General features: G+C 31.7%; 1 protein-coding gene across 5 annotated transcripts in view; it reads right to left on the bottom strand.

Moving 5' to 3' along the window:
* Nucleotides 1-443: 443 nt before the first annotated feature.
* LOC115880942 (putative inorganic phosphate cotransporter) overlaps nt 444-22,166 on the bottom strand; it is a 48,705-nt gene continuing 26,982 nt past the window's right edge. For 3 of the 5 annotated variants that reach the window (XM_030898279.1, XM_030898275.1, XM_030898277.1), the window contains 9 exons: nt 8,101-8,240; nt 7,911-8,010; nt 6,704-6,919; nt 6,282-6,502; nt 4,110-4,259; nt 3,906-4,038; nt 1,398-1,642; nt 1,214-1,340; nt 444-1,110 (listed from right to left, as the gene is read on the bottom strand). In XM_030898279.1, the coding sequence (XP_030754139.1) occupies nt 1,215-1,340; nt 1,398-1,642; nt 3,906-4,038; nt 4,110-4,259; nt 6,282-6,502; nt 6,704-6,919; nt 7,911-8,010; nt 8,101-8,240 (1,331 nt within the window). In that variant the 3' untranslated portion in view covers nt 444-1,110; nt 1,214. Of the gene's footprint in view, nt 1,111-1,213; nt 1,341-1,397; nt 1,643-3,905; nt 4,039-4,109; nt 4,260-6,281; nt 6,503-6,703; nt 6,920-7,910; nt 8,011-8,100; nt 8,241-12,256; nt 12,592-18,050; nt 18,201-22,166 lie in introns of those variants that run through there. The other 2 variants (XM_030898274.1, XM_030898278.1) reach the window with 2 other exon arrangements.

Raw genomic sequence — 22,166 nt, 5'->3', positions numbered from 1 at the left:
AAGCTGTCTGCCGCTGATGCTATCATCCAGTTGTAAAAGTAAAACGTGTTGGTGTATTATGGTGAAATAGGGTATATTTTTGACCACTGGTTATTATTTTTATAAAGTTTATATTCCTTGTCTTCGATCTGAAATGTTTGAGTTTTTATTTTTCATAAAACTACTTCAAGGATCACCCTTAAGACGTTCTCTTATATTTAGGGAACACCCTTTGCAAGTTTTTATATTAATCTGATAAAAAAAATGATAAGAAAACATCAATTTATGCGATATCAATTTTTTATGGTAATAAAATCTTACAATTCTTAATTAAACGGGTTAGATAAGATTTATAAGTTGTTTCACATTAATTATGTAACTCGTATCCTTTAACAATGATTTTCAAATCTTTGTTTATGAATCTGATAGTGGGTGATTCTTAGATGTAAAATAGAGTATGCACGCAAAATAAATTATTTTTTTATTCTTATTTAAAAATGGTACATTTCCGTCAAATTAAATTAAATTATTAAATTAAATTAAGATAACTTAACGTAGGTAATCGTTTTATACAAATTGCATTGAAGTTTGTATATGAAACCAGCATATACATTTTGCTATTACAATACAACACTCAAATTAGATACAAACATACAAAAAATATATTAACATTTCTTTTTTCCTCTAAGACATACATTTTCGTTACAATTATTTATTCTTAAATATTATACCTATGGACAGTCTGTACAGCAAGAGAATACCCAAATAGTGACAATAAAACTATTGTCTGTCATCTTATTTCTATTGTAGATTGTTTTAACGGCAATTTTTTTAGGATGACACTCTGTGAAAATTGTATATTCTCTCGTTATAAAGACTTACATTACACTTTTCAAAAAGTATTTTATATTGAATATTTCACACTTAAATGTTTTTTGAATTTCAGAATCATGATATAAAACAGACTGGAAAATTTTGAAATCGTTTTGTCATAAGTACCGCATTTTTGTGCCTCCACTTTATTTTGCTAATTAATATATCGTAATTATATATTAAGATGTTATCACAGATTCTTTGTAGGTTTTTATTCTTTGGTTGAAGTTCTTTCCTACTGCGTTATACTCTATCAATCTGAAAAAAGACATAATTTTTAAATTTTTTCTTCGCATTTTTAGTAGCTATTTTGTATCTCTAATAGATATGAAATTCCAGTGTGTGTAAATATGATTATTACCTCAATCTTCTGGTTTGTCATTCCACTTTTGTACTTCTCCAGATCCAAAGAAGTTAAAAACTAAACTGGTGGCTACGTATATGATAGCTGTGAGGAAAAATATTATTTTCCATTGAGTAGCATCAGTCTAAACAAAATAAATATTAAAATATAACATATCTGAACATTTTTCCACACAACCTACCTCGTTCGTTACTATAAACTGTACCATAAGTGGTGCAACAATTCCAAAGATATTCGATATACCATTGGTAATACCCATCAAAGTACCTGCGTGGGTAGGTGATATATCAACATGGTTGACGTTGAAACCACAGTAAACCCCGGAGTTGAATCCAACGGCTACAACGAGCAAAGCTACTGCCCTTATTGGTTCATCTCCTGGTGTAATACCCAGAAAGAATAGAGCTAACGCAGGTATAACCAATCCTGGAAAAATTGTAACATATTAGATAGATAAGTTTTCGTATATAATATATGTTATGTACCGGGTGTCCCACTAAACATCAAATTGTTATTAGATCAAGCGTTTTATCTTTTAATTGCTTTTTCAAAATGCTTTTATTATTTGAAATAGTTGAAGTTGTTGGCATTTTGAAAAAGCAATCAAAAGATAAAAAACGCTGATAAGACTATCAAAATGTTGATCTAAAAACAATTTGACGTTTATACTATTACGTCAAAAGCAACTTTTTTCCAAAGCCTACCATATGACTTCACTGAATCATCGTTTCTTGTTCACTGTTATTTATATCTTAATTATTAGATATTAATAACCTCTGGTATTGTATTCTGGTATTTCGTCGATTTTAAAATAAACTAACTATTTCTATCTTATTTTTTTTGTTATAATGGGCATAATTAAGAGGGCTACTGATACCGTGTTGTAAATATAAGGTAATTAAGGGCCTATTTTTTGGTATTTATTATAATTTTGCTAATATCTTTTTATCGGTTTTCGCTGGCTTTTTAAGCTTTTACTACTCTTTACTATCAGGTAAAATTACATATACTATTGCATTTAATATTTTGGAAAAAACGCGCAATGTTTGTTAAATTGTAAGACAACGCCCACTAGCGTCTACGTTCAAAAGCTTATTATTATTGTTTATATGGCACAACATAGAGTAAGAAACGCTCTTTTAAACAAGCCCTCGCTTGTTGGATTCCGATCATCCAGTCCAGAGTTATTAATATTTAAATAAAAACAGATCTAACCTTCCCCCACCACTTTATTTTGATATATAGGGGAAAATGGCTTTAACAAAAAATATTCAAAATTTACTGAAGATTATGAAGTTATTACTTATAGTACACCTTATCTAGGCAAAATTGTGTAAAAACTCCATTTTCTTATTTTCTGTTGCAGTTGCGCCCCCTAGCGGTCGTTCTACAAACTTCAAAATAATTTCCAGCAATTTATAGTTTGCATCACAGGAGCCATGAGAACCTGTCCAACAGCAGCAATGGAGGTCATTCTAGATCTAACACCACTGCACATTGTCATTGGTAAATGTGCCAATGCGACAATGATTAGAATGGTCACTAACGGAATTAGTACTGGGAGAATTGTCAGATCAGGGGCTTGGAACACCCTCAAAAAGGAAATACCACTCCTGCAACTCCCAGTGGACGATATGCCAAGAACATACAACTTTGACAAACATGTCAATGTAGCAATAAGAAGGATTGGAAGAGCGAAACGCTTGCCCAGCAGTTAAAAGACCATACCATAACTTGGTATACTGATGCTTCCAAAACCAATACGGGAACAGGGATCGGAGTGTTTGGGCCGAGAGCTAATTACTCCAAACCAATGGGCACTTACCCTAGTATCCTACAGGCAGAAATCTACGCTATCGAGAGATGCGTACAACTTATCTTAGATAGGAACTATCGGAAACAAGAAATAGCCATCTTGTCTGATAGTCAAGCAGCGTTAAAGGCGATCAACTCAGTATCAATCAATTCGAAATTGGTCAAAGAATGCATAGAGAAGCTGAATAAATTAGGCAAAGAAAACAAAGTCCTCCTACACTGGGTGCCTGCTCACCAAGGGATAGAAGGCAATGAAAAAGCAAATAATCTAGCTAGGAAAGGAGCGAATACTCCACTAACTGGACCAGAACCGTTCTGCTTTCCAAGTGGTAACCAACTCAAGGCGGAACTCAAGAACTAGGAAGATTCCATCCGCAACCTGGAATGGAAATCTTGCAATGGTCTAAGACACTCGAAGAAGTTTCTGAGGGCTTATGTACAGGATGACACCCTGTACAGGATGTCCCATTTTAGTTGAAATCACACGGTATCTCCGTCATTAGTGAAGATAGAAGGGTGCGGTTTACACAAACCTGTACCACTTTTCTGTCAAATGGAAGATGCCGTAAACAAAATTTGCATAGCCCTCTTCGTTTCTGAGGTACAGAGTCTTTTTGAAAATTTTCCAGTTTGGGAAACCCCTGTGGGCTATAAAAATTTTGTTTACAGCATCTTTCGTTCCACAAAAAAGTGGAACAGGTTTATGCAAAATTGCACATTTTTATTAAATCTATAATTTCTTATAAGATCAGTCGACTATAACACTTGAAATCTCTTTCCTGCAAGGAGACAACAATTGACTAAAGCTACTTAATGTTTGTAAAGCAGTTGAAATAGATCAAATAATAAGTTATCATTTACTAAAAATGTTTACCTATTGAGTTGAATAACTTCCTCGCATGTCCCAATGTCAAGATATTCCTATTTATCAAAGCATCAGAAGCAAAGCTCATGAAGAAACTCAGAATCCACAGTACCAAATACGGTAATGCTGATAGAGCGCTGTTCTGCAAACAAAAATTGATATTGCTGATAGAAAAATGTTTTTTTTAGAAACACGTATTGGATTCATACTTACTGCTTTGATATCGAAGTTCATTACTTTGCTCATGTAAGTTGGTATTTCAGTCATCAATGTCCAGAAACCCCAATTCTGACCGCAGTGGGTGATAAGGATGGCCCACAGTGGTACGGATGTCCAAATTGCTGTCCAAGGAGTTTTAGGTTTCTAAAAATAAATGTCAAATTTTATTGGTTTGAAAAGAAAGAAAAAAATTGGTTATAGGTATTCCAAAACAAAATCTTTAGAATTACTGAACAGAAACATGCAAATTAGGTTAAAGACCTTTTGCAATATCCCATAATAATAACATTCTTAGAAGCACAAGAATAATTATACCTGAATATTGCCAACTGTCCATATAATCTATCACAAAATGGAGTGACAACATATATAAACAGAACGACAAAACTGTTCTTAAACGTACTATAGAGCTGCCTTGATTTGTCATTTCTAAGAATGTCCATTTTGGGTCAAGTTTTGCACCAATTGCAATGCATTCCAATTATGGTTCTCCCTAATATATTTAAAAACTTTCTTTCTAGTTGGGCCCATTGTTTTCTATTGTTGGCTGTGCGGGCCCAAATTATCTCTGCTAATTTTCTAATATCATGGTCCCATCTCAGGTTTGGTCTTCTGCTAGGTCTCTTAATTCCTGGTGAATACCATGCTGTAATTTCTGTGGACCAGTCTGTTTTCCGTTCTTCTTGCCAGGTGTCCTGCCCATTTGAGGGATTTGATTCTGTGGATGACATCTATTACCTAGGTTTTTTGTCGTATCCACTCTATTCTTTTACGGTCTTTCTTGGTTATTCCCAGCATATTTCTTTCCATTGAGCATTGTTTTTTATTGCGCAGTTTCCTTATAATGTCCGTTTTAAGTATCCATACATAAGATCAAATACCTTCGAAGATATTTCGGATTGTTCTATATTATTGTTCACAAATACGATAAAGTATGAAACAAAGAATACGAAAGAACAAGGTAAAAAAATCAGGAAATTAAAAAATAAATAAACAATGTTCTTTTTTCTGATACAGTGTTTCATTCCCTGCGTTAAAATCTCATTATTGGTTCTTGGACTATTAAGAACTTATCTTATTCTCCATCACCCTTACACCGAATAGAGCACAACAGGAAGCGATATACAGTAAATAGAGCCTGCAGGCAGGTAATAAAGTCTTCAATAATTGCAAAGAAAGCAGGATGGTGAGAGAAAAAGATAAATGCCTACTTGTAATAATTTTGTGACCTTAGAATTTTAGAATTTAGAATGAGTGAGAGGGGGGTTATGAACTGTGACCTTACAGATCTATTGTGTTCCCCTTTCTCGAGTTATAACTCATCACACAGTCCCAGGCTCTGATAAAAGCCAGTATCTGGGACGGATTTACAGAGGATACTTCTCCATCTCCAATATCAGTCGTACCAAAGTTCATGGCACGAATGGTTGTCGTCTCGGCGCACTCAGTGATGAGATGTTCTGGTGTTTCCCCATTTTCCCCACAGAATCTGCATTCGCCGTTGTTTCTCAGCTTCAGCCTACTGAGGTGTTTATTGAGGAGACAGTGTCCTGTTAAAAACCCCGTGACAATCCGAAGATTGTTCTTACTTAACTCCAGGAAGATTTTTGATTTTTCTTGGTCGTAAGACCTCAGAAACTTCTTAGAGTATCTTAGACCGTTGCAAGATTGCCATTCCAGGTTGCGGATGGAGTCTTCCAAGTTCTTGAGTTCCGCTTTTTAGGTTACTACTTGGGAAGCAGAACGGTTCTGGTCCAGTTAGTGGATTGTTCGCTACTTTTCTAGCTAGATCATTTGCTTTTTCATTGCCTTCTATCCCTTGGTGAGCAAGCACCCAGAGTAGGAGAACTTTGTTTTCTTTGCCTAATTTATTCAGCTTCTCTATGCATTCTTTGACCAATTTCGAATTGATTGATACTGAGTTGATCGCTTTTAACGCTGCTTGACTATCAGATAAGATGGTTATTTCTTGTTTCTGATAGTTGCTATCTAAAATAAGTGGTACGCATCTTTCGATTTCTGCCTGTAGGATGCTAGAGTAGGTGCCCTTGGTTCGAAGTATTTAGTTCTCGACCCAAATACTCCGATCTCTGTTCCCGCATTGATATTTGGGACTTTAATTGTATAAAAGAAACATTGTATAATTAAGTAATTGTAAAAATTTACCGGTTTATCTTCAGTGTGTCCTAAACTGTTCTCTATAAAGTACCTCTCTGCTTCGCTTATGCTCGGATGACTTGAGGGACTGTTCGCACTGAAGAGTGCACTGAAAGCAGCCCATGCGATGGATCCTGCTCCATAGAGGTAGAACACAGTGGGCCAACCTAAGTTACTAGCTGAGATCACTCCAGTTAACAACATACCAGCAACTGTACCAAGAGGACCAGCTAAAATAAAATAACTTAACTTTATTTCGAGACAAAAATTAGCCGAAATTCAATTTTATTACATATTTTTCAGAAAAATTATGAAGACTATTCAATTAAACCCTAAGTATTACACTTTATACTTTCAATAGAGTCTATTTTTTAGCCACAACTAAGTTTTTTGATGTAATGCTAAATCCGATAAAATAAAATTATGTTTACCTGCATATACTAGTGTCGCTAATCTAGATCTTTCTTCAGGTGGTACCCAACGACTTAAAGCACAATGGACACTGGGAAATATAAATCCTTGACACAATCCCTGTATTGCTCTGCTGACCATCACACCCAGGGACCCTAAAAGGGCTGCCATGGCGGGTAGGACTATACACATGCCACCACATACAGTCATAGAACCGACCAAAAACCATTTTGGACCTAAAAAAAGGAAAAACTCAAATACTAAATTATAAATGGGAGTTTTTTCAAAAATCTTATTTCTCAAAATCTGTCAGCGATACAATGCGCGTTTCTGTGACAAACAACTAGGTGTTCCTGATATAATAAATTTAGTTATTTTAAATAGTTTTTTTTTCTTTAGTTTTTCTGTTTTTTTTTGTTTTGACGACAATGTGAGATAAATCTACTGAAACTACTGAAGTAGTTTTTGTTGCTTACGCGTAGACATTATCAAGAACATAACACCAAGGTAGATACAGTGTAAAACATACAAGGTACATACAGTGGTAAATGGCATCCATCTCGAAACCACGCAGAAATATATTTACTTGGGAAGGGAAGTGAACAGCCAGCTAGGGCTGGTTTCCTCAACATGCGGACGTTCTTATGCCATCCGAGAACAGCTATATCAACGAGGCTAAGAACATTAAAATGTGATATATGGCCCCTACTTCAATATGGATGCGAAACATGGACGCTAATACATCTAGAGACATCATACGCCTTAATGCGTTTGAAATGTGGATGTATCGTCGGATGCTGAGGATAAGTTGGACCTCCAGAACAACAAATTGTGAAGTTTTAAACAGAATGAGAACTCGTGCACACCTAACAGGCACAATTAAAATCAAAAAGACTTCCTACCTTGGACATATAATGCCGCACTCAGAATATGAAGAAATACAGCTCATAATAGTAGGAAAAATCGATGGAAAACGTAGCATAGGGAGGAAAAAGAAATCATGGCTACGTAACATAAGAGATTGGACCCACACCGACGAAAACACCCTTATTCACCAAGCTCTGGAAAGAGAGTCATATACCATATTAATCGCCATCTTCAACAGAGAAGGCATCTAGGAGAAGGACCTACAGTGTCTTAAATAAATAAATTTACAATTTTAAATTAAAAACTTAACATTATAAAGAATGTTTTATAAATCTGCCAAATATATTAGAATTTCCTTACCATATTGTCCTGCGATCCAGCCAGCAAAAATTTGTGGTATTATGTATCCCCAAAAGAATGCTGATAATACAATACTTTTATCATTCCAATCTGGATACGTCTAGAAATTAAGAATTTTTGTGGAATCATTATAAAATTTTGAATTCAGTGAATTTTAATAAGGTTTTAAGATTTCATAAGAATTACTTACTGGTATATTTGGATTGCTGCTAGCTGACGGTGTAGTCATAGCCACAATAGCTACAGAAAGGGTTACTCTGATTCCATAAGCTAGAAACACCAGTGCGAACAAGATGAGTACTTGGCTGTGACGTTTTCCAAAAGTTGGAGCTGAAAAAAACAGAAATACTTATATTACAGAATTGCAATCTAAATCTGTACTAAATAATATATAACACGTATATTTTATTTTGTTTTTTAACTTAATATAATGTCATTTTAACAGAACGTCAACGATTTCTTGTAGACGTATCTGTTTTAAAAAGTAAAGTGTTCTCGGAATAGTTCAATTTAAATATTTTAAATAGTTTTTTTCTTGATTCTTTATATTTTTTTGCTTTCGACGACGGAAAGAGAAAACTTTCCGAAACGTTAAGCATTTTTTTTTTGTTAGGCAAATTTTTATTACTGTAAACACAACTTCTGACAAGTAGCATTTTTCTTGCAGTGCAGTGGCGAAAAATCCATAAGGATATTTTTCGATAAATCTATACTAATATATAAAATCCTTAAGTGACTGACATACTGATTAATCACGATCCTGCTCAAACCACTCAACGTAAGAAGCTCAATTTTGGCATACTGGTTGATTCTAGGGTGTAGAGGTTCGATAAGAAGGAATTTTTCGGTGAAACCACCCCTCAAATATTACAATATTTTTATTTAAAAAACGGTCAAGTTTCCGAAAAAACGCTTAAACACGTATATTTTATTTAGTTTTTTTACATATTTTAAGATTTTTTTAAAAATGTATACAGGGTGTTTCGAAAAATCAGGTCATTGATTAATCACGATCCTGCTTAAAGTGCTTGACGTAAAAAGCTGATTTTTGGAAAACAGATTGACTTTAGGTTGTAGAGGTTCGATAAGAAGGGATTTTTTGAAACTCGAATTCTAAGGGGGTGAAACTATCCCTCAAATATTAAAATATTTTTTATTTAAAGACCGGTGAGTTTTTCGAAAAAACTCTTAAACACGTATATTTTATTTTGTTGTTTTACATATTTTAAGATTTTTTATAAATTTATACAGGGTGTTTCATAAAATATGACCACTGAATAATCACGATTCTGCTAAAACTGCTTGACGTTTAAAGCTGATTTTTGGCAAACGGATTGACTGTGGGGTGTAGAGGTTCGATAAGGAGGGGTTTCTCGAATCTCAAATTTCAAGAGGGTGAAAACGCCCCTCAAATATTACAATAGTTGTTATTTAAAAAACGGTTAGTCTTTCGGGAAAACGCTTGGACAAGCATCATTTATTTGTTTTTTTTTACATATTTTGAAATTTTTTAAAAAATCATACACGGTGTTTCAAAAAGTTGGTAAATTGATTAACCACGATTCTGCTTAAACTGCTTGACGTATAAAGCTTATTTTTGGTAATCAAATTCCAACGAGATGAAACACGTATATTTCATTTACGTATATTTTATATTACTACCCCTCAAATATTACCAAGTTATATAATAATTTTGTCATATTGTTTTTTCTCATGCTGAAATAAATGTGAGAAAATTTTATCCAGTTTGTATGTTAATGGAAATTCTTGCTGATGATTAAAAATGATTAATTCGACGCGAACGAAGTCGCTGGTACACGCTAGTTTATTATATTACTAAACAATCTCAAAATTTACTAGACAAAAGAAGGAAAAAGTAGTACTGTTGTCACCAGAACAAAGGAGATGATCATAACAATCTAGAGGTGACAGTTTATCAAGAGATCAAAGATAAATAACGTGGATGAAGGGCACATGAAAGATGCATACATAATGAGAACACCTTGTTTAGATTTTTTTGAAAAAAAGACATATAAAGAACGCAAATAGGTACCAAATATACGAAACCACTGGTTCTTTTCTAGGTTTTCTTTCTTGTAAATTTAATGTACTACCTATGTAGCTATATTATGAAGAAGTTATGTTTTTTAATTTAAAATTAAAAAAAATTCAAATTTTCAAATTTTTTTCGCGAAAAAAAACTAATAATCGTGTTTCTAGGGTCGAAATATATTATCCCTAAAAATATTTTTGCATTTATTTAAGACTCATCCTGTGCAAATATTTTTAGGGGTAGTATATTTAGACCCCAGAAACACGACTATTTAGGCAAATTTATTTTTTTTGAAAATTTAGAATTTTTTGAAAATATTTCTGGAAATTTTTTTAGTTAAAAAATATAATTTTCTGATAATATGGCAACATAGGTAGTAAATTAAATTTACAAGAAAGAAAGTCCAGGAAAGATCCAATGGTTCTCAAAAGAATAAGCAAAATAACTCGGTTATTTTGGACTTATTTGAAAAACGACAAAGAGAAAATATGTTTATTTTATCGAGATCTACCAGCCCTGAAAATATTGGCACCTATCTAAGACTCACCCTGTATACAGGGTGTCATTAAAATGGTGTAAAAAAAATCGGGGGGTGATGGTACTCCTAAAAAGTCTGTCAACGGTACAATGCGCGTTTCTGTGACACTACAACTAGGTGTTCCTGATATAATAAATTTAGTTATTTTACAAAAAAAAAACAGAAAACCTATATATCTGTATTTTTTTGTTTTGACGACAATTTGAAATAAATCTACTGAAATTACTGAAGTACTTTTTTACATTAAAATGGTGTAAAAAAAATCGGGGGGTGATAGTACTCCTAAAAATAGTAAAAAAAAGTTCCAATAAGAATAGGGCGGAAAATGCATATTAAGGGAGTTAGGGGCACTGAAAGGGTGAATTTAAAAAACGGTTTTGAAATTGTAGACTTAAAAAACGAGATAAGACTTCGAAAAAAAATCTTCTGCCATAAATTTTTACCCAAAATCAAATGGTGATACTGAAAAATTATTTGGAAAAGCGGAAAGGGTAGTTTTTGCAAGGGTAGGGGGTTATTTCTTGAATAACTCTTTTGAGGTTATTTTTTGGCAACGTGGGTTCATTTTTTGAAAACTACATACTTTTTCCTACAAGAAAGATACTCTTGTTGCATATCGCCCAGAGCGATGGTTTTCGAGAAAATTGAAGACAAAGAGATTGCTCTGACGGGTTGCTAACTGGTTAATCAACCTAAACTTATGAAAGTTATGGCGGTTCAAAAGTAGTTATTAAACAATTAATTGGAAAATCAAAATTTCATAATTTTTAAAACATCTTATTGCTTTAAAAACGAAATAAACTTTTTTGGTTTTAAAAAAATTTGGTTTGCTCAGTGCCGATTAATACTGAAAAGCAACTACGGCAACGCATTATTGATTGTTCCAATCAAATTCGGACAACACCAAGGATATTCCAGAGGGTATCTACGCAGATCGTGGAGAAAAAGATCAGATGTCTACATTGAAATGAATGGTGGTCACTTTGAACATTTACTATGAATGAATTAAGGAATGCATTATTTTAATAAGGAATTTTGGTAATTGGATTATTTCGTTTTTTAAAGCAATACGATGTTTTAAAAATCATGAAATTTTGATTTTTCAATTAATCATTTGATAACTACGTGGTTACTTTTGAACCGCCATAACTTTCATAAGTTTATGTTGATTAACCAGTCAAAGAGATTATATTTTATATTATGTTGATTAACCAGTCCATCAGAGCAAACTCTTTGACTTTAATTTTCTCGAAAACCATCGCTCTGGGCGATATGCAACAAGAGTATCTTTCTTGTAGAAAAAAGTATGTAGTTTTCAAAAAATGAACCCACGTTGCAGAAAAAATAACCTCAAAAAAGTTATTCGCGAAACAACCCCCCACCCTTGCAAAAACTACCCTTTCCGCTTTTCCAAATAATTTTTCAGTATCGCCATTTGATTTAGGGTCAAAATTTATGGCAGAAGATTTTTTTTCGAAATTTTATCTCGTTTTTGAGCCTACAATTTTAAAACAAGCGTTTTTTAAATTCACCCTTTCAGTGCCCCTAACTCCCTTAATATGCGTTTTCCGCCCTATACTTATAGGAACTTTTTTTACACCATTTCACACCCTGTATACAACAGAAAATTTGTGTAATGTAAAATGTAACATCAGGCATGACGACTTTATAAGATTCTTTCATTTAACAATATATTAGTTTATTGATGTAATACACAACATATAAATAATTCATAAATTCTTTAAACAAACTTACGATTAGGTAAACCAATAGGTTGGTAGCGGTATTGTCTTTTCCAAAACATAATGCGTAAAATGTTTAAACCACCATACGTAAACACAAAGGTATGTTTACGCAATAATATTTAATTTTTAACGACACTACACTATATTTTTTCAACATAACTACTAAAATATATATTCCAGCGTAACGCGAATGTTTAATATAATAACCGGGTATTTTTGTTAGACACCGATCTGATAACCTCAAGTACTCATCAACAAATAATACAGATTTTCATTAACTTTATGAGAATAATAATAGCCATAGCAGCCAAGTGAAAGTTGATGGTAGAGCTTCGATACTCAAGTAGCAAGTACTTGATTCGGTTTATGGACGAAAGGTTATAATAATATCTAAAACTTAATTAAAAACAAATTATTAAGTTGCTGTCTTCAATAATATTATTATTCATGAGATAATAAATAATGTTTTTTACTTTTCTGTCTTTATTTTCATCTGTCAAATAAAACTAATCAAATATTCTATTTTAATAAAGGTGTGATGGTAAAATTAATCGATTTATTAATATTTATTTTACTATCTGTGACGTTAATCCATAACCAAATAGTTTCAAACAATTTATTAGATAAATAATGTAATTAACACACATAGTTGATACACAACTATTCTCCTGGCGCATTCGCCCAATTTTTAAATACAGCGTTTTGAGATTAATAATAATTGCGATAAAATTTGAACTTTAAAACAAAAATATTTTGTTATTATTGTTTGGATTGTACTAATTAAGCACAGTTTTTTTAGCATAACGAATATTTTATTATTTGTTTTAGTACGAGTGCGCACTATACAGAGTGATAATTTTCTTGTAGCTAAAAATATGCCTTATCAAAAAAATATAAATAATCATATCCGTATACAGGGTGAGTCTTAAACAAGTGCAAATATTTTAGGGGTAGTATATTTCGACCCTATAAACACGTTTGTGAGGGTTTTTTCGCAAAAAAAAACGAAAATTAGGATTTTAAAAAAAAATATCTTTACAATATGGTAACATAGATAATAGATTAAATTTACAAGAAAGAAAACCCAGAAAAGATCCAATGGTTCTCAAAATTTAAGCGAAAAATATATTTTTTCAAATTTTCAGTAATATAGTAAAATAGTTAGTTGTTAAAAATCGAGATAAATAAGGGACTACTTTTCACTGGTAAATAACTATACAGGGTGAATCTTAAATAAGTGTAAATATCTTTAAGGGTAGTATATTTCAATCCCAGAAACACGCCTATGAGTTTTTTTTCTCGAAGAAAAAAAAATATAAATTTTGAAACCAAATTTTTTGAAACATTTTTTTGAAATTTCCTTAATTTTTACTTAAAAAAAATATAATAGTATCTTCATAATATGGAAACATAGGTAGTAGGTTAAATCTCTAAGAAAAAAAAACCAGAAAAGATCAGGTGGTGTTCTCAAAATTCACGTGAAAAGTCATTTTTTTTAAATTATCAAAGTAAACTATCTCGGATATTTTGGACTTATTTGAAAAACGGTAAAGAGAAAATATATTTCTTTTATCGAGATCTACCAGCCCGGAAAATATTTGCACTCAATTAAGACTCACCCTGTATAATACACGTAACGTGTAGTAAAGCAATCAGTTATAAAGTTCACTTAGAATTAACTAATTATATATCTTTTCTTGTAATTTACTACTTGTATTTACTACTTTATACGGGAATTTGTACTTTGGGGTTTCAGTAGCGTATTTGATATTTTTGTTACTTAATAAATATTATTATAAATTATCTATTTTTATTTGGAATACACTTTTTTAACAATTTTATTACCTAGTAACATTTATTGACTTATTCGAAACTGAAAAGAAACAACAAATAATTGAATCTACTCTACAACAATTTTTTACACGTTTTGAATTAAAATTAGACCGGCATCTTCTTAAACGTAACATGCTTTGAATCAACGAAGTGTATGCAAAACTCTGTAGATATGAGAATAATAAAAAGTTATTCAACCAATGCAACAGTTATTATTTATTATTTCAGAACTGAAGAACCACATTTATTATTAATTAAGGTCATTTTTTTAACATGTACTTTTGAAGTGTATTTTTTTAGCGCGCACAAAAGTATATGTTAAAAAATTATTTGACCGGCGCCGGCGCAGCCGGTATGAACGCACCTTTACATTTTTATGCTAATAGTTCATTAATTACAACTGTATTTACGCTGTCAGTAGATGAGTTAAATAGCTAAGTGATTATTGCCCAGTTTCCTTGACAATGATCCGACGATTTCACTGCGGAATGCAAACAAATTGGAGATTTTTTTTGACAACGTAGAATTAAATGTTTTTTACATTTGAAAAATCAGGAAGTAATTATCTCAAGTAATTGTAGGATCAACAGAACGATGTGTACTCTTTACAAAATGTATAGATTTAAAGGATTTATAGAGGAAATAACGACATGCCTAATATTTGTTATACAAATTAAACGTTTACATTATTTTTTGATTAACAAGTTAGGTAAATAAATTTTGAATTTCATCAATGAATATACAGGGTGGCGCCTCTCATACGCCTCAGATGCTCCGAGAAGAACAACAGCTTGTATTGAAATTTTGTGAGCATAATATGTGAGTTAATTCAGGAGCACTTTTCAAAAATATAGAGAGTTCTACAGGGTGTCCTCAAAAAAGTTACATATAAAAGTTGTGTTTATTGTAATGGAACACCCTATATATTAATTGATTTTCGGATTCTGCGAGTTTTATAAGACATATGACAAAAATATGAGGTTTTTGACAGATTTAACATTTTATAGAAATAAAGAACAATTTTTAAATTATAATAAAAGCTACCTAAATTGGAATTTACCCGGTATAGCCTAATAAATATGTAGTTAAATCAACTATTGTACTTTTAATCAAATTAAAACTTGATCCAAAAAGTTATACAGGGCGAGACAAAATTAATATTGAACATTGGTCACCTTTAAAAGCATGTTACTCTTTTATTTTAAAGGGAACACCCAGTATATTATTCCAATATTCAATGGAGAATTCATGTCTCTTCAAAATACTATTAATGTTGCCTACCCCTCACACATTGATTTTCCTAGATATTTTCATTTATATGATTTAATCTGAGTAGATCTTTATTATTTGATAAAATTTAGGTGGCTGTGAGATGTCTGACGTTACTTCACCATAGCTATTTAATTAGTCCAACTGTAACAACTAGTTATCATTTTGTGTCAGTTAAAACAACACAAAAAATTCTCAGAAATTTGCAGAAAATGGAAACTTATCCTACATCAGAGAGAATTGATATGATTCTATTTGTTGGTGAATGCAGTGTGCATTCTTAAGCTCCGCGCGCAGTGAAGGGGTATCGGCGAGAGCGAGCGGCGCGAGCGGCACGACCGGTCGGAAAGTCGATTGTAGCCGCGCACTGGAATCGCACTATCGACGGTCGAGAGTACGTCACCAGCATAAATTTTAGCATAGACGAGGAGAAGTTTATTCAAATTTAGTCAAATTCATTCGGCATTTCAAAAAATTATAAAGTATTATTACTATTTATATTTTTATGCAACTTTTTATATTTTATGCTTTATGATGGAAATTAATATTATTTAGATCTTAACCACATAAAATTAGTGAAATAGAGTGGAAGATGGGGATAAAATATACTACATGACTCTTAGCTTGACCGATTTTAACAAATTTGGTATCATTCAAAAGGGTTTAATTTGTTCTTTAAAAACAAAGCTAGATATGAAAAATAGTCAAATAAAACTTCTATTTTTAGTTTTTTAATCTAAATAAGTGTCATTACAAACATTTATATATAGCTTTTATTTTAAGTTTTTAAAATCTTTGTTTTAAGTCAGTAGTAAATAAAACGAAACTTGTGTTTACATTTTGTTTAATGATTAAGTTTCGACCAATTTTAATTCGGTCTTCTTCAGAATCTATAATATACGTATAAATAATTTTCTACGTTTGTGGTAAGAAAAAAATATATATTAAACACATTATTAGTGATAAAATTGTATTGTATATTATAGATTCTGAAGAAGACCGAATTAAAATTGGTCGAAACGTCAATCATTAAACAAAATGTAAACACAAGTTTTGTTTTATTCACTACTGACTTAAAACCAAGATTTAAAAACTTAAGATATAATAAAAAAGTCAAAGAAAATTGAAAGAAGAAAAAATACAAATAGTTTTTATAGTACCGTATTATCGAAAAGGAACGGCATCAGCGATGGCCATGAAATAAAGGTCGGTGCCATTTTATATGTAAATTTATATAGGAAATGTCATCAATCGTCATTTCCCATCCAACTGGACGCCGTTTTTTCTATCATACGGTAGATATATGTACAAATATTTATTCAAACATAAATATTATTTTCTCTATTTGTACCTTGTGCGGAGCGATCAACATAGTGATATTGTGACATGGGATGACTATTTATCAGCTGTTATTACTAACGTCAAAACAAACCAAAAATTAAATAATATGATAAGTTTTCTGACGATATTTAAATTCGATTTCCATAATAATGTGAGATAATCAAAACGGGATGAAATATAAATGTGTGTAATCGGAAGGTTATCTAATTCAGTTATTGAATTAGTGTAGTAAACAATATAGGTTACGTGCTTGTAAGAAATTTTTATAAAAAACCGCATATTAAGTATGATATGGTCTCGTACAGTTTCGATTAATAATTTATAGGACATGTTTAATGTAAAATCGCTCCACTAAAAAGAGTCGCTCGGCGTAGACTATTCGTCCCCCTCCCATGTATTCTCTCATTTCGCCTGATGGCGCCGATAACTCGAATGGCGCCGATAGCTCGAAGCGCACCGATCTAATGCGGTGCGCGGGCTTACATTTATTTCAACGTAAACTGAAAATTACGTGCCGCTCGCTCGTACCGATACCCATTCAGTGCGCGCCCTCCTTTATAGGTCTCTTAATTCCTCGTAGGGACCATGCTGTAATTTTTGTAGTCCATCTGTTGTCTGTTCTTCTTGCCAGGTGTCCTGCCCATCGCCACTTGAAGGATTTGATTCTGTGGATGACATCAATTACCTGGGGCTTTTGTCGTATCCACTCTATTCTTTTATGGTTTGTCTTGGTTATTCCCAGCATATTTCGTTTCAGTGATCATTATGCGATCTACAGTTTCCTTATCATGTCCGTTTTAAATGTCCAGGTTACGCATACATGCGTCATCACACAGTAGTCGAATGTTTTCTTCTATAGACAAAGTGGCATTCTAGATTTGAATATGCTAGATATATAGAGTTTCTTCTATAAGTACTCTATGCTAACTTAATCCTTCTATTGATTTCTGATAGTGGAGATCCTCAACTAATTATTTTTCTATATTTATATTTTATTTACGTATCAAACGATAAAAGAAACAGCATTTGAGTTGGCTTTGGAAGAGTCAATGGAATAGATAATTATATAGTTGATTAAGAAGTTCTTATTTTGAGTGTGTACGATATAAAAAAAACGAAGAAGTACTAATAACTTTGTAAAACACGAAAACATAAATTTATCTGATAGAATTCTGTAAAAAACTATTACATTTCAAGTGGATCAAAATATAGGACAACTTGTCATATGATATTTAGAAATAATATTTCAAAAACATTTCATTCAATCACTTTACGAGTTAAATGAGAACGTTTTTAAGATATCATTTCCATTAAGTTTTTTTCATTGTATATCAACTATAAATTGTATTAAACTATCTTACGACTGTATGCTACAGGTGATTTTTCAATGACGCCACTGTTTCTTCTAAATAATGCAACATAACTTCCTCCAAGACTTCTATACACACATTCAACATGTCTATTTTCTTTGCCAACTTTGTTAGACATTATTATAGTCAACCGGCACGATTTTTACTAATTTTACAACTGATCTGAATTTATCACTGAACAAACCAACAAATTTCGAATTTTTGTGTACTTACTGTATAATTCGCTTAATCCAGATAACCACGTTTTATAAATCTATTTCAGAGAAAGAAAAAGCAATTTATTTACAGAAGAGGAAAATAGAGATGAAAATGCCTGGGTTATCTTCTTATCAAAACAGGTATAAAGCCTTGATCTACATAAGCGGTTGCGATTGTGAGATTAAAAAAGTAGTTTAAACAATTTATTTTCTTTTATTCAGTACATCTACACTAAAATTCTTGTAAATTGATAAGTATGGTTAGGTACGTCCAGAAAATATTCAAAAATATGTTATTAACAAATGTTTGCATCATCACAAATAAAAAAATAATATATATATTTTTTAAATTTTATATTATAATCTAAATTAGTAACAATATAATAAATAGTAATAAAAGACAAATATGTCGAGTTCTGGGCTCCATTAAAACCTTCTTTAAGCTGTTTAAAACCTTGTTTGGACTTGTGTAGAATAATAGACGCAGAATAGCAAGCAAAGATGACCAGCTGCTGCTCTATATGCTGTGCTTATAGCCGATACATATATTATTAATCCTTAATGGACCAATAAATTGTTGCTAGATAAAGACATAATTATTATCATTATTAAAACTCATTACTAAATGAGTGTTATGTAATGAGGTAAAACCAATATGTTATTAAATTGTTTATAATTATGCAATATTTTGCGATTTATTAAGATTTATATCAGGCGTTTAATTTTTCAGACAGTTAAATAAATGATGACCATACATTGTTACCAGATGCATTCAAATATATTTAAATTGTTTGGTTAAATTATTACTCTCCTTATTTTTTATATTCGTAGCTTCTTATTTTGGTTTGTTTATTAGTTTCGACATTTTTATAGATAGACATATGTAGATTTTAATTTAAGTAGATTTGTTTGCTGAAATTAAAGCCAATAATATTTTAATTTTCGAGCACAAACTTTAGTTGTAGGATTATTAGCATTTGTAGCGTATGATCGAAAAAAAAACTGGCCAAAGGCGGCTGGGATCAATCTCTTGGAGTCGCTTTGGTGATTGTTGTTGTCTACGATTGAATATGGTTCTGAGTGTCAAAAATTATACAAAAGTCACTGATCTTGTTGAAGATTGTCGAAATTATGAATATTCGCTTGGTCCTTGAAGAAAAATGGGAAAACTTAACACAAGATATTTGCAGCCTCATTAACAGCATAGTTAACAGTATGAACCGCCGCGCCGTCTAGAGACTAGATAGGGGGAGACAATACAAAGTATTAAAGAATTTTTTACAAGTTTTTTGTTGGTTTATACACGTAATATTAAAAATAACATCATAAAGTGATGATAGTTGAAGAAATTGCAAATTGTTGGTGGCAAGTTCATTCGGCTTTTAAAAATTAACCAAGACATGTGTTGACATGAGTCAAAAAATAAAATGCTCAGGAGACACGGTTCTAATCGAAAAATAATGTTTTAGGAAAAGTAACTAGCAAATTATTGCACAGGGTGTTTTAAAGTTAGGGTAAAAAAACCTTCAGTTAACCCCGTATAAGTCAAATACAGTTTATGAATTAAAGTTAATAGATGTATATACAGTTTGCTAAAAAAATCATGAAAATGGGCTTAAAGTAAAAAATATATAACACTTTAAACTTGTCGAAAAAAAATTTCCGTTGCTTTTTTTGCATCTGAGTAATATATGAAAATAAAAAAAAATCTCAAGATAAAACCAAACCAATAATTGGAAAAACCTGATAATAAATCTTTATTGATATTATGTTAATAGAAATGTTAAGAAAATGTTGTTGTTTATAATTTTTTTCTCATAACAAGTGACATGGATTTAAAACATATATTATTTATTGAAAAAAAATTAATTAGTTTATTAGAGATACTATATCTTATAGGACCTTAACCCCATAAAGCGGATATAACTAATTATTGCTTTAGAACTTGCATTAAGTTTTAATTTGTTTTCATAATTACTTTCGATGATACTGTCACTTAAGGAGAAATGGAAACTTTCCTACTCATTTAGAAACTGATATCGAAGAACAGAAATAAAAATATCGAAATAGTCTTAATGATTTATGTGATGTTTATAAAATTTAATGGATGACTTATCAGGTTGGTCGGTGACAGTAGCAGCTATAAGAGAAGGCCAAAGAGGTCATGATATCTCTATCTCATAACTAGTTTAAGAAATTTTCCTTGTAGTATATTCAAAATTAAATTATTATTAATAGCTGAACAGTGTTGCATCTGATTTTGAATATTTGCAATGGTTGCAATTATATCATAAACAAGAACAGATTTTTTCAGTTGGTAGATCTGCAAAAAAAGTATTTATTATATTTTCCATTTTAGAATTAAGTCCATCTTGGAAAGCAGTAATGTCTCGAAAGAACTCACAGAACTTATCAAGGACTTAAACACAAATACAACAACCCAAATAAGAACAAACTTTACCTTAACGCATCATCTTCGAACTACAACTGGTATTCGCCAAGGCGACAGTCTCAGCCCTCTGTTATTCAACACAATCATGGATCAAGTAATAAAAACCGTCAAGAATACTGGATTAGGATATCGAATGGGAATGCATAAAGTAAACATATTATGCTATGCCGATGACGCAGTACTTATTGCAGAGTCAGAAGACGACCTCCAAAGAATGCTACAAGCTTTTAAGAGACAGGCAGAAAAACTTAACATGCAAATTTCCACAAATAAGACCAAATGCATGACCATTACAAAGGAGCCTCTACGGTGCAAATTGGTAATAAAAAACAAAACTATTGATCAGATAATGTCATTCGAATACCTCGGATGCAAAATTACAAGCTAAGGATTTCTGGAAGAAGACGTAAGGAAACAAGCCAATAAAGCTGCCGCAATATCAGGACATCTTAAATATCCCATATGGAAAAACAAACATTTGAGTACAGAATGTAAGTCAAGAATATACAAAACCTGCATACGACCAATGAGCACCATCCCTTGCTTGCTAATTGACGAACTCCACAATCGTTGAATGTCTGTTGACTAGGACCAAATGCAAAGGCATTGTTATTAAAACAATTTACATTAAGTAAAAAATACGAAAAAGTGTTAATGTCTTCTTCAAAAGCGAATATCTTCAAAAAAAATAAGCTATTGAGATGAAGTTATTTTTAAATTTCTTGCTTTGTTAACGTACTTCACAGGGTCTTTCAAACTTTCACCAAAATATCAACATTTTGTTTTCCCTCGTATAATTGACAGATAACAACTTTAATTTTTAATTTAGAAAGAGATAATAAAAAGTCAAATAAAATAGCTACCAATTGATTAAAAAATCATCAAAAAATATAAAACTTTAAAATTTTAAGGTACCCGTGAGTGTATTAGTAAAACTTCTCTTTTGCATTTTAGCTACAACTGTCTTTAAACATTAACAATTCAAGAAAACGGTTTTGTATAAAAATTATATAGTATAATGAAAGATTGCAAACGCTATTATAGTTATTGATACAAGTTCGATACGAAGATCATATTGAAACGCGTTTAACATTAGTTCAGTTACACAAGTTTTATATCAAAAAGTTCGTATTGAACGTGTATCATTCAAAATTTAATCTACGACGCAACACGAGGGACGATTCAAAGAGATTTGATTTAATTTAAAATATCAGAGATATCCACATAAAAATTAAAATTCAAAATTATCAGGTGCCCATATTAGTCGACGCCGCGCCGTGGTAATCGTGCTTGTTGATTGTTTCCATTTTGACTTTGACAACTCAATTATTGATGTTCAATTTTGTATTAAACGTTCAGTTTTAGCAAAAAGCAAAAAATAATATTAATATGGGTGATTCTGATTCTGAAAGTGTCCCTTCGGATATTGAAGGCATTGCGCAAAACGTTGTCGATTCC

The sequence above is a fragment of the Sitophilus oryzae genome, unplaced genomic scaffold (genome assembly GCF_002938485.1).
Source record: "Sitophilus oryzae breed Bouriz unplaced genomic scaffold, Soryzae_2.0 scaffold_1667_pilon_pilon, whole genome shotgun sequence".
Lineage (NCBI taxonomy): Eukaryota > Metazoa > Arthropoda > Insecta > Coleoptera > Curculionidae > Sitophilus > Sitophilus oryzae.
Note: the sequence above shows the minus strand (reverse complement) of the source record. Positions and strands in the feature narration are given on the sequence as shown.